General features: G+C 39.0%; 1 protein-coding gene and 1 non-coding gene across 2 annotated transcripts; both read left to right on the top strand.

The window, feature by feature from the left end:
- The first annotated feature begins 1,066 nt into the window (after positions 1 to 1,066).
- On the top strand, positions 1,067 to 1,462 carry LOC122289214. The gene has a single exon (XM_043096194.1). The coding sequence runs from the start codon at positions 1,067 to 1,069 to the stop codon at positions 1,460 to 1,462; it is 396 nt and encodes a 131-aa protein (XP_042952128.1).
- An 11,543-nt stretch (positions 1,463 to 13,005) lies between these two features.
- LOC122290569 lies at positions 13,006 to 13,113 on the top strand. The gene has a single exon (XR_006236432.1). It is a non-coding gene; the product is annotated as a small nucleolar RNA R71 (small nucleolar RNA).
- The last annotated feature ends 328 nt before the right edge of the window (positions 13,114 to 13,441 follow it).

Below are 13,441 nucleotides of genomic sequence, written 5' to 3'. Positions count from 1 at the left end.
CTGCTGGTAGTCCGAATGTTTGCTCTGCTGTCTTGGTATAGTAGCTGCTGCACATGTGTGATTTATTGCATGTGAGATGTCCAGGTTTTCCTTTCTTTTGCTGTAGTGGCTGCTGTCCATGTTCTGCATGTGTGCCGATTTATTTGAGTGAGTTTGTTTGCTTTTAGCATGTGTGAGTTTGTGTTGCATTTATGTGAGATGCTTGTCTTGTTTCATGTGAAACAATTACATTACAAATCTTTTTAAGCACTAAAATACTAGAATTTATCAATTGAATCAAGTAATGTGATCTATTGCATAATTAAGTACTTAAATCAATTTTTATTAAACAATTTGTTTGCTTAAGTAACTTTAATCATGCAATTTTTGCGCTTCATCAGATAGCCTAATAGACCCTCAAACTAGATGGTGGGATATGGAAAAGGTTAGGACCCTGCTGCCTGCCCAAGCAGCAAATGCAGTTTTAAAAATAGTCCTGAGTGGAAGTAACCATGAAGACAAGATCATCTGGGATCCTGAGCCACATGGAAAGTTTACAGTTAAGAGTGCCTATCGGCTTTTTAGAGAGGCAAAACAGAATGGGGTGGAAGGTGAGAGCTCGAGAAACATGGGACTAAAGAAATTATGGAAGGATCTATGGAACTTGAAAGTCCCAGCCAAGATTAAGATATTTGCATGGAAAGCTTGTAAAGAAAGCCTACCAACTAAGCTCAATCTGGTGCAAAGAAAAGTGTTATATGAGGAAACTTGCAAGCTATGCAACCGAGAGATAGAAGATGTAGCTCATGCATTATGCTTCTGCCCTTTAGTGAGGAAAGCTTGGGAAACACACTTGCCTATTATCTTCTCATCTGGCCTGCCTAAATTGTATGGGAACCTTGCTGGATACATAAGTGGCCTACAACAGAAAGACCACTTAGAGCTATTCTTTTTGATTTCGTGGAGCTGCTAGTACAGGCGTAACCAAGCAACCTTTGAAGACAAACACATCCATGTTGACCAAGCTATAGCCCACGCACTAGCTGTCCAACATGTCTATAAAACAACTCGTGGCCAACCCTTGAAAATGGTGAGACAATACTGCAGATGGGAGCCCTCCCAGCCAGGAACTTTCAAACTAAATGTAGATGGGGCTATTTTCCAGAACCAACAAAGTGCAGGAATTGGTGCTATCCTAAGAGACAGTAAAGGTGAAGTTCTTATGGCAGTTAGCAAAAGGGAATCAGCAGTTGGTGATGCAACAAGCATTGAAATGTTGGCAATCCTCAAGGGCCTACAGCTAACACTTCATTTGGGTATTCAGCATCTTATCATTGAAAGTGATGCCTTGACCTTAGTAAAAGAGATGCATAAGACAGAACCATCGATGACTCTAGTTGGTAATGTAATTAGGGATACTAAGGAGCTTATGAGCTGCTTCCGAGTGTGTGATGTAAGATATACTAATGCTAATATCTGTTGAATGAAAGGTTTCTTTCCATCGAAAAAAAAAAAAACTCACTTTCATTAGCTTTATAAACATCTCTAGGCCATTCCTTATCAATTTCAAGTCTTGGGTTGTCCCAGTTCGAAAGTGGGTATTTTACAACCCACGGCCACAGTATATTTTACACTGTTACGTTGCTTTTTCTCTGCCGTTTGCACTGTTATGATCATTCAAAAAATACCTTATAGCACTGTAAGTATTTTTCAAATTCTATTTTAGATTTAAATATATTATTTCTCTTACAATTAATTATTTGACTGGTTGGTTAATTCCGGACTGAGTCCGAGGAGTTGGGGGTTGCATGGATTGAGGACGGAGTTGCTTGGTTTTGTTTATTTTGTAATTTGTTGGTTAAATTGTGTCTTGAGGCGTGCATTGCATGGTGCATTCATGTGCATGTTTTAAATTGAGAAAATCTGGTTTTATTTGTGTAAACGGATTTTCGGGTGCGTGTGTATCACGATCCCAAGCCGAGATGGGGTATTATCTCGGTGGAGCTCCTCTGGTCACTCGGGAGTGGATAATACTGAGTGACATCCCCTAGGTTGTTGTTGGGCGACGACCGGATCGCACAATATGGTAACGCTATCGTGTCGACTCTGTGGTTCCTAGGCTGGGGGGACTAGAGGATGGCCTGGTCCAAGTACGCGCTGGGCGCGAGTACTGGGCATCGCTCGTTTAGGTGTCACACGCGTAGTAGTTACCTGCGGTGTGGCACAGTAGCCAGAGTGTGCGGATGATTCCTAGGGAGATCATGATGCATATAATAATTGGATCGGGTTTTTGGATATTGGATGCGGGCCATTTTCTGGGAAAATGACGAGGTTATGTTTGAGGATTTATGTTCCATTTTCTGAGAGAATGGTGGCTTCTTGATTTGGGCTATTATCTGGGATAATGGTAAGGACTGGTTTTAAAGGATATTTTTTTGGGCCAAAAATGGGTTTTTTTGGCGTGTGTGGGCAAAATGTGGTTTTATGGAACATGTGCATTTGACATTCTTTCATGCATATTGTTTGAGTTGAATATGTTTTTATCTTGTGGTGTTTAGATCTTTACATACCTGCGGCACCATTTTGGTACCGTAGATTTTGATGCAGAGGTCGAGGAGGAGGAGGAGGCTGAGCCTGAGGAGGCGGCTCTGCTGGAGTATTGATTGGGAGTTTATGCCTTGTATTTTGGTTTGAAACAATATTTGTGGCTTGTAGTATTTTATTATGTTGTTTTAATTGGGTTTGTATTAAACAAAAATTCTAGTACTTAGTTATAAGACTTTATTTATCCGCTGCGTGTTTTTGTTGTACACTTGTTGCATGTACACACACTTGGCACTTGGTGATCTGGTGGTGACCCGTGTTGTCATCATCCTGACGTCTCGATTTTCACGTGTCCGTACGTGAGATTTGGGGGCATCACAAGTTACATGAGGAATGTAAATTTTAGAAATTTTTTGAGTTAGGATCTGAAATCCTTAAGTTAGAGTAAAACGGTCATTTTCTCACATATAGAGGGTAAAATGGTTATTTTACTCTAAGTTGTCTCTTTTGCACATTTCTAATTGTTAGTAATTAAATTTCTAACTTTTAGAAAATGCTCTTACAGTTCCTCGTGTTCCGCAATTTATTCTAGTAAAACGCAACGATCGAGGTAAGTTAGCTTCTAACTTACTATCAGTTCACTGTGTATGTATGATGGGTAAGGAAACTACAATTTATGTATGTATGTTATCATACATGCCATTCTAGGCCATGTCATTACATGTTTATCTGTTATGCATGATTCATTCTGTCACGAATGCTTATCTATTACACAATCTATTATATCACGTATTATTATATGTTGCAAGTATGTCATATTATGTTATGCCATTTATTATATGTATGCAATGTCACGTAATATTTATTGTTACATGTAATGCCATGTTATGAAATATTGTCTGTTACATATTATGTCATACTACAAAATATTTCTATCTCAAGTAAGTTATGTCTCTCAAGTTACGTTCAAGTCATATTATGTGATGTTAGGACTTCTGCTCTTTCGTATTCCAGTCAAGTTTTATTTCAAATACAATTGTGTATTTTGAGTACAGTTAAGTTTCAATTATTAGTTAATTTGTACTACGGTCAAGAATGATACGCGCTACATGGTATTGCGGTCAAGGATATGCACTGCCAAATACTAAGGTGAAGGAGTATAATCTACTGTACTACAGATGGTTAAATCAGTTAAGTTATGTTAAGGTTAAGGATAATATACGCTGTGACGCCCCCAAATCTGACGTACGGGCATGGAGAAATCGAAACGTTCGGATGATGACATCACAGGTCACCACCCAATCACCAAGTGCCAAGTGTGTGTATAAGCAACAAGTATACAAAAAGAAACATGCAGCGGATAGCAAAAATCTCATAACTAAGTATCAGAAATTTTTTCTTAGTTTAATACAAACCCGTTCAAAACATACATAATAAAATATTACAAGCCACAAATATGTTTCCAAACCAACTACAAGGCATAAACCCCAAATCAATACTCCGGCGGAGTTGCATCCTCGGGCTCAGCCTCCCCCTCCTTGATCTTCGCATCAAAATCTACGGTACCAAAATGGTTCCGCAGGCAAGTAAGATCCAAATGCCACAAGATAAAAACATATTATACTCAACAATATGCATGGAAGAATGCAAATGCATATGTCCTACAAAAAAAACCACATTTTTTCCACGCACGCCAAAATCCCTTTTTGGCCCAAAACGTATTACTTTCCAACTCACGCCAAAAGTCTCATTTGGACCAAATCCAACTCAAATCAATAACCAAATAGTCCAAATGCACCATGACCTCCCCTAGGGGCCATCTGCACACCCTGGCTCCTGTGCCACATCGCAGGTAACAACCACGGGTGTGACACCTAAACGAGTGATGCCCAGTTCCACGCCCCGCGCGTTCGTAGCTAAGCATCCTCTAGCCCTCGCCAGCGAAGGGCCACGGAGTCAGTAGGAGAGCATTACCATCCCGCCCGCTCCCGTTGTCGCCCAGCGACAACCCAGGGGATGTCACTCAGTATATTACGCTCCCAAGTGACCAGAGAAGCTCCACCGAGATAATACCCCATCTCGGCTTGGGGTCGTGATACACACGCACCCGAAAATCCATTTACACAGATAAAACTAGTTTGTCTCAAATTAATACATGCACATGAATGTACCATGCAATGCACACCTCAAGACACAATTTAACCAACAATTCACAATATCAACAATAACCAAACAACTCCGTCCTCAATCCATCCGACCTCCGACTCCTTGGACTTAGTCCGAAATAACCAACAAGTCAATGAATTTATTGTAAAAGAAATAATATATTTAAATCTAAAATAGAGTTTGAAAAATACTTACAGCGCTATAAGGTATTTTTCGAAAGCTCACGACGTTGCAAATGGAGTAGAAAAAGCAATGTAACAGTGTATTTTACACTGTGGCCGTGGGTAATAAATTACCCACTTTCGAACGGGGACAAACCAAAACACGAAATTGATAGGGAATGACCTAGAGATGTTTATGATGCTAAAGGAAGTGAGTTTTGGCCGTGGGTGGCAGTGGAAATGAAGGTGAAAGCAAAAATAGAGCAAATCGGAGTTGAGCTCGTGGGAGCTGCTTCGGCAACGGATCAGGGTCAGAATTGGGTGGGTTAGGACGGCAAGAGGTAGGGGAAGAAGTGGTAAAAAGATGGTGGCCGGAGGTGGAGCGACGGCGCCAGAAATGGCTCAAAACCGTGAGAAAAGGAGGGGCTCTAGGGGGTTAACGGCGGCTCAGATGGAGGTGATTTTTGGGGGGGGTGTTCACTGGCCGGAGGGGAGTTGAACAGTGGTGGTTGTGTCGGCCACGTCGGCCAGACGACGGTGGGTCAGGGTGGAGAGCTGGACGGCGGCGAGACGGAGAAGGGAGAGCTGCTGCGCACGCGGGAGAGAAGAGGAAAAAGAAGAAGAAGAAAAGAAAGAAAGAGAAAGAAAAAGGAAAAAGGGAGAAAGAAAAAGAGAAAAGAAAAAGAAAAGATGAGAGAAAAGAAATGAGGTTCAATTCTCACCTCCGGAGTCCAAAAAACTGATCCGACGAAAACGATTTTAAAAACCATAAAACGACTAAAATAAATTAAACACCACATCAAATAAAATAAAACCAATTTAAAATAAAATAATTTAAAATAAAAGAACCAATATATTAATTAAATTAAAAACACTCCTTCAGTGAAAATACACGTAAAAAGGGGGTATCACGTCCTCCCCCCCTTGAAAACAAATTTAGTCCTCGAAATTTGCAAGATAAATACTAATTTGAAACAAGCCACACGATTCCACGGAGACCAAGTTTAAGAAACGTACCATCATTTACTCAAACAAGTAGGGGTACTGCTCCCTCATGTCTGCTACTCACTCCCAAGAGAAATCTTGAGCTAACGGATCCCCCCATGCCACCTTTACCAGAGGTATCGTCTTGAATCTCAACTGTTGCTCTTTCCAATCCATGATCTGTGAAGGAACAACCTCATAGGTAAGGTCTGGTTGCAATTGAATACGCTCTGGGTCGACAAAGCACGGCTCTTGTTGTCCAAAACTCTTCTTCAAGGATGATACATGGAAGACATCGTGAATATCCCCAAAATATTCTGGCAAAGCAATTCTATAGGCGACGGACCCTACCTTCTCCAAAATCTGAAAAGGGCCGACATCTCTCGGATCCAGTTTCCTCCTTTTACCAAAACGCTTAACTCCTTTCATGGGAGAGACTTTGAACCCAATCACCTTCTTCAAAAGATAACTCTCTCCTCCTTGTATTTGCGTAGCTTTTCTGACGACTCTAAGCTGCCACCATTTTATCCCTGATAATCCGAACTTGGCTTTGCGTCTCTTGAATTATTTCGAGCCCAATTATTTTATTCTCCCCGACTTCATCCCAACACAAGGGCGATCTGCACTTCCTCCCATAAAGAGCTTCATAAGGAGCCATCTGGATGGACGCATGAAAACTGTTATTATAGGCAAATTCTATGAGCGGCAAGTGATTTTCCCAACTCTCTTGAAATTCCATAACACATGCTCGCAACATATCTTCAAGGGTCTGAATACTGCGCTCTGATTGGCCGTCCGTCTAAGGGTGATATGCAGTACTAAACTTCAACTTAGTACCCAACGCTGCCTGCAAACTCTTCCAAAACTGAGATGTGAACCTTGGGTCCCGATCCGATACAATACTCTTTAGTATACCGTGCAACCGCACTATCTCCTTTACGTACAAGCAGGTCAACCTACCCAAGGAATCAGTGTTATTAATAGGCAAGAAATGAGCACTCTTCGTTAACCGGTCAACAATCATCCAAACCGAGTTCTTCCCACTAGGAGTCCTCAGTAAGCCCACTACAAAATCCATCGTGATGTCATCCCACTTTCACTTAGGAATAGGGAGGGGTTGGAGCATACCAGCGGGTCTTTGATGCTCGGCCTTGACTTGACGGCATGTGTGGCATCTTTCGATATACAAGGCAATATCCTTCTTCATTCCTTCTCATCAATAATTTTTCTTCAAGTCCCGGTACATCTTCGTACTGCCAGGATAAACTAAATAAGGGGCCGCATGAGCTTCTGCCATGATCTGCTCCTTGAATTCTGAATCTTTAGGGACCACTCTACGATCTCGAAATCGAAGAATTCCATCTTTATCCATACTATAATGCAACGGCCCTCGAAATTTTTTGACTCTTTTTCTGATATCCAACAGCTCCGGATCCTTCCTTTGAAGAGTCTTCAATTCCTCAAAATTAGCCACTCGAATATCAAGAATTGAAGATAATATCTCCTCTTGCTGTGAACTTTCAATAAGGAGTCTTCTCATCCCGCAAAGTAAAGAATCTAATTCAGACGATTCGGCCTCATCTTCCAAGTGCGCCTTTCGACTTAAAGCATCCGCAACTATATTTGCCTTCCCCGGATGATACTTGATCTCGCATTGGTAGTCACTGATTAACTCTAGCAATCGCCTCCGCCTCATGTTCAGATTCTTCGGGGAAAACAAGTGCTTCAAGCTCTTATGATCGGTGTATACTTCGCAAGCTTCCCCATACAAAAAGTGCCGCCAAATCTTAAGAGCAAATACAATCACAGCCAATTCTAAATCGTGCGTCGGATAATTCTTTTCATGATCCTTTAGCTGACGGGATGCATAAGTGATTACGCTCAAAGAATAACGCGGTAGTTGTAGCACAGCTTTGGGGTGTCGATTTCACAGGGAGACAAATTAAAAGAATAGCAAGAGGAACAAAGAAACTAAAGAAAAAATATTAAATAAGTAATAGAGAACAAAGATTAATTTTAAATGTAAATTCAAGTGAAGCAAAGTGATTAACAGAAAAAGTACTCAAATTTGACACACAGTAGAGCATCGGGAATCCCTTGCACAAATCTGGTATTTTAATTATTCTTAATTCATTGGATAACTCAATTAGGAACTCAATTTCCGCAATTCCCAATCGGAAGGTATAGATTTATAAACCAGACTTAAATCAAATGTTACCCTTTGAAAAAACATTCATCACTTTTAAGAAACGTGAATTACTACCCCTATTGATAAAATCCAATGATGACAATATACTCAGGAAGCGATATTGTAGCAAAAAACTAAATCAATATAGATAAATAATTGATCCAAACATAATCAAAGAACTAATCCATTCAATAGAAAAAACATGACTGAATTCATAAACACAATAAATTCTATGATTATTCGGAGAAGAAAACATCAACGATGAATTGAGAATGATAAAACAAAAGAGTTTTAGCAATTGAAAATCAAATACATGAATTAACAATAAATTAGAAATACCACCTAATGTGCAAGTTCATCCCTAACCCTACTTGAGAATTTAGTTACCCATAAATATAATGAACAAAAATCTCTAGAGAAAACTGAAGCGAACGGTGGCCATGGAAGTGATTTTCTCCTCTCTTCAGATCTGCCTCTTGTGCCTCTTCCTCCTCCTCCATTTCGTGCTAATGATATGCTTATATAGGGTAAGAAAGAAACCCTAATGTCCTCTTGATTTCCGCATAAAAAAATCGCCTAAATTTTAGAACTTATCTTGGCAGCCACGTACAGCCTTCAGGACTTTGAATTTGGAAATCCTTATTAGAGACAAAGTTATAGCCCTTTAAGATAGCTTTCCAATAGATCAAGAATCGAATCAATATGATATATGAGTAAAAAGATATAGTCAAAAGACTAAAGTATGTCCAGACTATCTCCTAGCGAATTTCGGACTTGGACTTCTTGTGGTTTCATTTTGTGATTTTTTTCTTTTTCTTTTCTTCCAAATTGCTCTCAAACCCCATGAATGTCCTCCTTTGAATTTGACTGGGCTTGACTTGCTCTTTTATAAACTCTGAAATTAGACATAAAAAAACTGCTTAGGAGTATCCCAACGTAAATAGAAATTCAATTTAAGAATACACATTAATTCTTATGATTTCTATTCACATTTTAGCATTTTAGTCTAATAATAGGGTATATAGAGTGCACTTTCGCACACTCATCACACCCCCCAACTTACTCCTTGCTAGTCCCTAGCAATTTTCATGTCAAAACAACGAAAGAGACCAAAGAAAATCACACATAAAGGCCATCAAGTCGCACTTTCCATATTCACATATCAAAACAATCTAAGGAATCCAATAACCCATCAAGATCAATCCACCTATAGCAATCCACAGAGTGTGTGTGTGTTCTCCAAGCCATAACCATCGTACCACTAATCTTGACACATGCAAAATCAAGAACATCTTAAGCAAAAGGTTCAACTCCATAACTCACGGGTATAATAGTGTTTCGTGTAAGGGCTCTCTCTATGGAGTTGACAATGGGTGAATATACACTCACATGAAAAATTAGGCAATTATGTACAAGCAACAAGCAAACATTGATCTTATGATAGGAACACTAACAAATGAGACTTCCATCAATCTTTCCAACAGCTTATTTAGGATCAGAATGGTCAACACAAAAGGTTGTAATGTGGCTTGGTTTTGGGGTTATATGAAAAAAAAAACGATGAAAGGGATTCAAAAACTTCCAAGTACATACAAATGGAATTTTATTAAATATCTCAATAGACCACACTTCTCACTTAATATATTCTCTAATTTTTCAGATCATCAAATAATAATGCTTTTCCTTCTTCTTCCTATTTTTTTTTCAACAATTTGATGGACAAACACATGCCACTTTTGTATTCTTTCCATCTATACCAACTTCTTTTTTTTTTTTTGGAGCTCACTCAATTGAAAACTTTGCAACTTGTACTCTTCTCTTTTTTTCCGTCGTCTTCTTCTTCTCTCTTTTTTTTTAATTGAAAATGATAAAATTAAAGAAAGAAAATACAAATTCCACACCTAGTATACACTTGGAAGTAAAAAGGGTAAGAAAATCTGTGTATAGGTTATACTCCAATGTGGAGAGGCATGGATGATATGGGCATATGAAAAGGAAAAGCTACAAGTGTTTTATTGGCTCAAAGTTGGCTACTAGGGGTCTATGATAGAAAGGATAGCTTGAAAGGCTCAAACGTTAATCCTAAGTTGACCTTCGTCATATCCCAAGTATATCCACCATTGTACCGCAAACCATGTAATGATATTCTCAAAAGAAGTGCCCAATTCAACAGATCAATGAACGCTTATCACAATTTACTACATTTGTATACTCTCAATCCTCTCCAAACTCACATGAATACTTAAACAAAAGAGTTCTCTAGCTACATGTGTCAAACCACCATCTTACCACAAAACTTGGATAAGTACATTAAGAATTGTGTGAATGTTTCAGCAAAAAATGATTTGGTGGGTTTGGTGAATTCACGAAGATGACTATGAATGAGAATGTGTACACATATGAAAATGATGCATGTGTGATGCAAATTAAAAAAAAAATTGACACATGAAAATATGCCACAGAGTTCCAACAAGCATTTTAAATATTAAATTTGCACCACCACCCCCCAACTTAAATGAAACATTGTCCTCAATGTTTAAGAATTAAAATTGAATGGGGCGTAACTGAAAATAGTAGAATACACCTGATGAGTGACGTGGGTAGCTCCCTAAACACCAAAGATGGTAATCTGAAATGATGAAATGAAACTATCCTACAATCAAAAACAAAGAAAACAATAGCAAACAAAAAGGAAAGGAAAGAAAATAAGAAAAAACAAAAACAAAACAAAGCAAAACAAAATAAATAAAGAAACACATACCTTGGTAGTGTGGTCAAGGTTGATAGACTGGATCCACAAGTGGAATGTCTTCCACTTCCAGAACTTGCCTATCAATTAATATTTTAAGGCATTGACCATTTACTTTAAAGATCCGACCATCCTTAGGATCCTCTATTTCTACCACCCCATTTACAAAAACATTTTTCACTAGAAATGGGTCAGTCCACCTAAACCGAAGTTTTTCTTTGTGCTTGTGAGATCCAAAATCATATAAGCATATTTGGTCATTAGGTTTAAACCTCTTCCTAAGAATATTTTTATCATGAAACGTTTTCATTTTAACCTTATAGACTTTAGACTTAGGCAAAGATTTCAATTTAACTCTTGGTGCTTTCATACTTACAGGAATCTGTTTTCCACATTTCTTAGGCAACTCCTCAAATTTCTGTTGCCAAACCTGTGTGCCATAATCCTGAGTTTCATAAAAAACAGCACAAATATCAATAACATCAGATGAATCACTAACAGATGTATTAAACTCAAAATTCACAAGGGAATATTCAAGGGGATCAAAATCATGAGTTGTGTGAACTCCATTGTCTATGAGTGCATCAATCATATACGTTTGGTGGCACTCGTCATCTGTTAGCTGCTTCTCAATATGGAAAATGTTGACCTCCATGGTCATGTTTTCAAAAGATAACTTCATCAACCCATTCCTGCAATTTATAAGTGCATTAGCCGTAGCAAGGAAAGGTCTACCTAATATGAGAGGAACTTTAGAGTTAGACTCAACAACTGATTGAGTGTCCAAAATTAAGAAATCAACAGGATAATAAAACTTGTCAATTTGGATCAAAACATCCTCAACTATCCCTCTCGGTTTCTTAACTGAACGATAAGCCAACTGAAGCACAACAGAAGTAGGCTTAATTTCACCCAAACCAAGCTACAAATAAATGGAATAAGGCATCAAATTAACACTAGCTCCTAGATCTAGCAAGGCTTGCCCAAACTCACGATTCCCAATATTACATGCAATGGTTGGACAACCAGGATCCTTGTACTTAGGAGGAATTCGCTGCTCAATTAGAGCACTAACTTTCTCTGTCAGAAATGCTGTCTTCTTAACATGGTGCTTCCTCTTAACTGTACACAAATCTTTAAGAACTTTTGCATAAGTGGGAACTTGTTTAATAACATGCAAAAGAGGAAGGTTAATCTTTACCTGCCTGAGGTTCTCCAAGATTTCATTACTAGGATCCAAAGTTCGCATACCAGATTTTAAAGCTTGAGGAAATGGTACCTTAACTGGTCTCTTGATTACCTCGGCATCCTTGGGGAACTTGGTGCTATCATTGCTTTGTTCCTCTTCAACATCCTCTTGCTTATCAGTTGTTGGGATGTGTAAGGACTTACCACTTCTTGTCATAATGGCATTGACTTCTTTTAAATTCTTTTGTGCCATATGCTGACCTTGGGGTGCGGATTGAGCTTGAGAAGGAAATTTGCCACGCTCATTCACACTCAAGGAGCTCATTATCTTGGATATATGACTCTTTATCTCTTTGTTTTTTTCAACAACTTGCATAATCAAAGATTCAAACTTTTGATTAGTTTTACTCTGTGCCTCAATAAAAGCATGTAAAGTGTTTTCTAAAGGACTCCTAGAAGATGAAGGTGCATGATATGGTGCAGGATATGATCTAGGGGGTTGTGCAGGCGGCTGGTTTTCAGACTTCCAGCTAAAATTGGGGTGATTACGCCACCCAGGATTGTAGGTATTAGAGAAAGGTGCAACATGCTTCATGTACATACCTAAGGCATTACATTGTTCCTCATACATCCCTCTCATCTCAGTAAATGTGGGACACTCTTGGGCAAGATGATCTACCCCGCCACACACAAAACATGGTCTAAAAGATTCTGCATGATTAGCCACGTGTGTTGGCTTTAAGTCTTTATTCTTCAACACCTCTAGCTCCCTAGTGAGCATCTCAACCTTAGCCTTTAGGTTATCTTCTTCCTTGAGATGGTAAATTCCACCACCATTTAGGTTTCCTGCAGGTCATGACCTATTTGTGCTCTCAGTAGCACTAGGTCCAGTCCAAGTGTGAGCTTTTTCAGCAAGCTCATTGAGGTATTCTATGGCCTTATTAGGATCTTTCTATAAAAACTCACCATTACACATCATCTCCACAAATTGACGCTCTCTAGGTGTAAGTCCCTCATAAAAATAGCTCACTAAGCGCCAATTCTCATATCCATGGTGAGGACACATACTTAATAGCTCCTTAAATCTCTCCCAAGACTGATACAAAGTCTCACTATCCTTTTGTACAAAGGTGGAGATTTGCCTTTTTAAAGCATTGGTCTTATGTTGGGGAAAGTATTTATTAAAGAAGACCTGAGTCATCTCATTCCATGACCCAATAGATCGTGGTCTCAATGAGTATAGCCAACTCTTAGCTCTATCTTTCAAAGAGAAAGGAAAGAACTTAAGTCTCACAATGTCATCAGTTGCATTTTGACTATGAAAAGTCGCAACTACTTCCTCAAACTCCCTAATGTGCACATATGGATTTTCATTTTCCAAGCCATGAAAAGTAGGGAGTAACTATATCATCCCTGTTTTAAAATCTAATTGGCGAATATTAGTTGGAAACATGATGCATGATGGTGTGGCTGTGCGTGTAG

This window comes from Carya illinoinensis, chromosome 12, assembly GCF_018687715.1.
Source record: "Carya illinoinensis cultivar Pawnee chromosome 12, C.illinoinensisPawnee_v1, whole genome shotgun sequence".
Lineage (NCBI taxonomy): Eukaryota > Viridiplantae > Streptophyta > Magnoliopsida > Fagales > Juglandaceae > Carya > Carya illinoinensis.
Note: the sequence above shows the minus strand (reverse complement) of the source record. Positions and strands in the feature narration are given on the sequence as shown.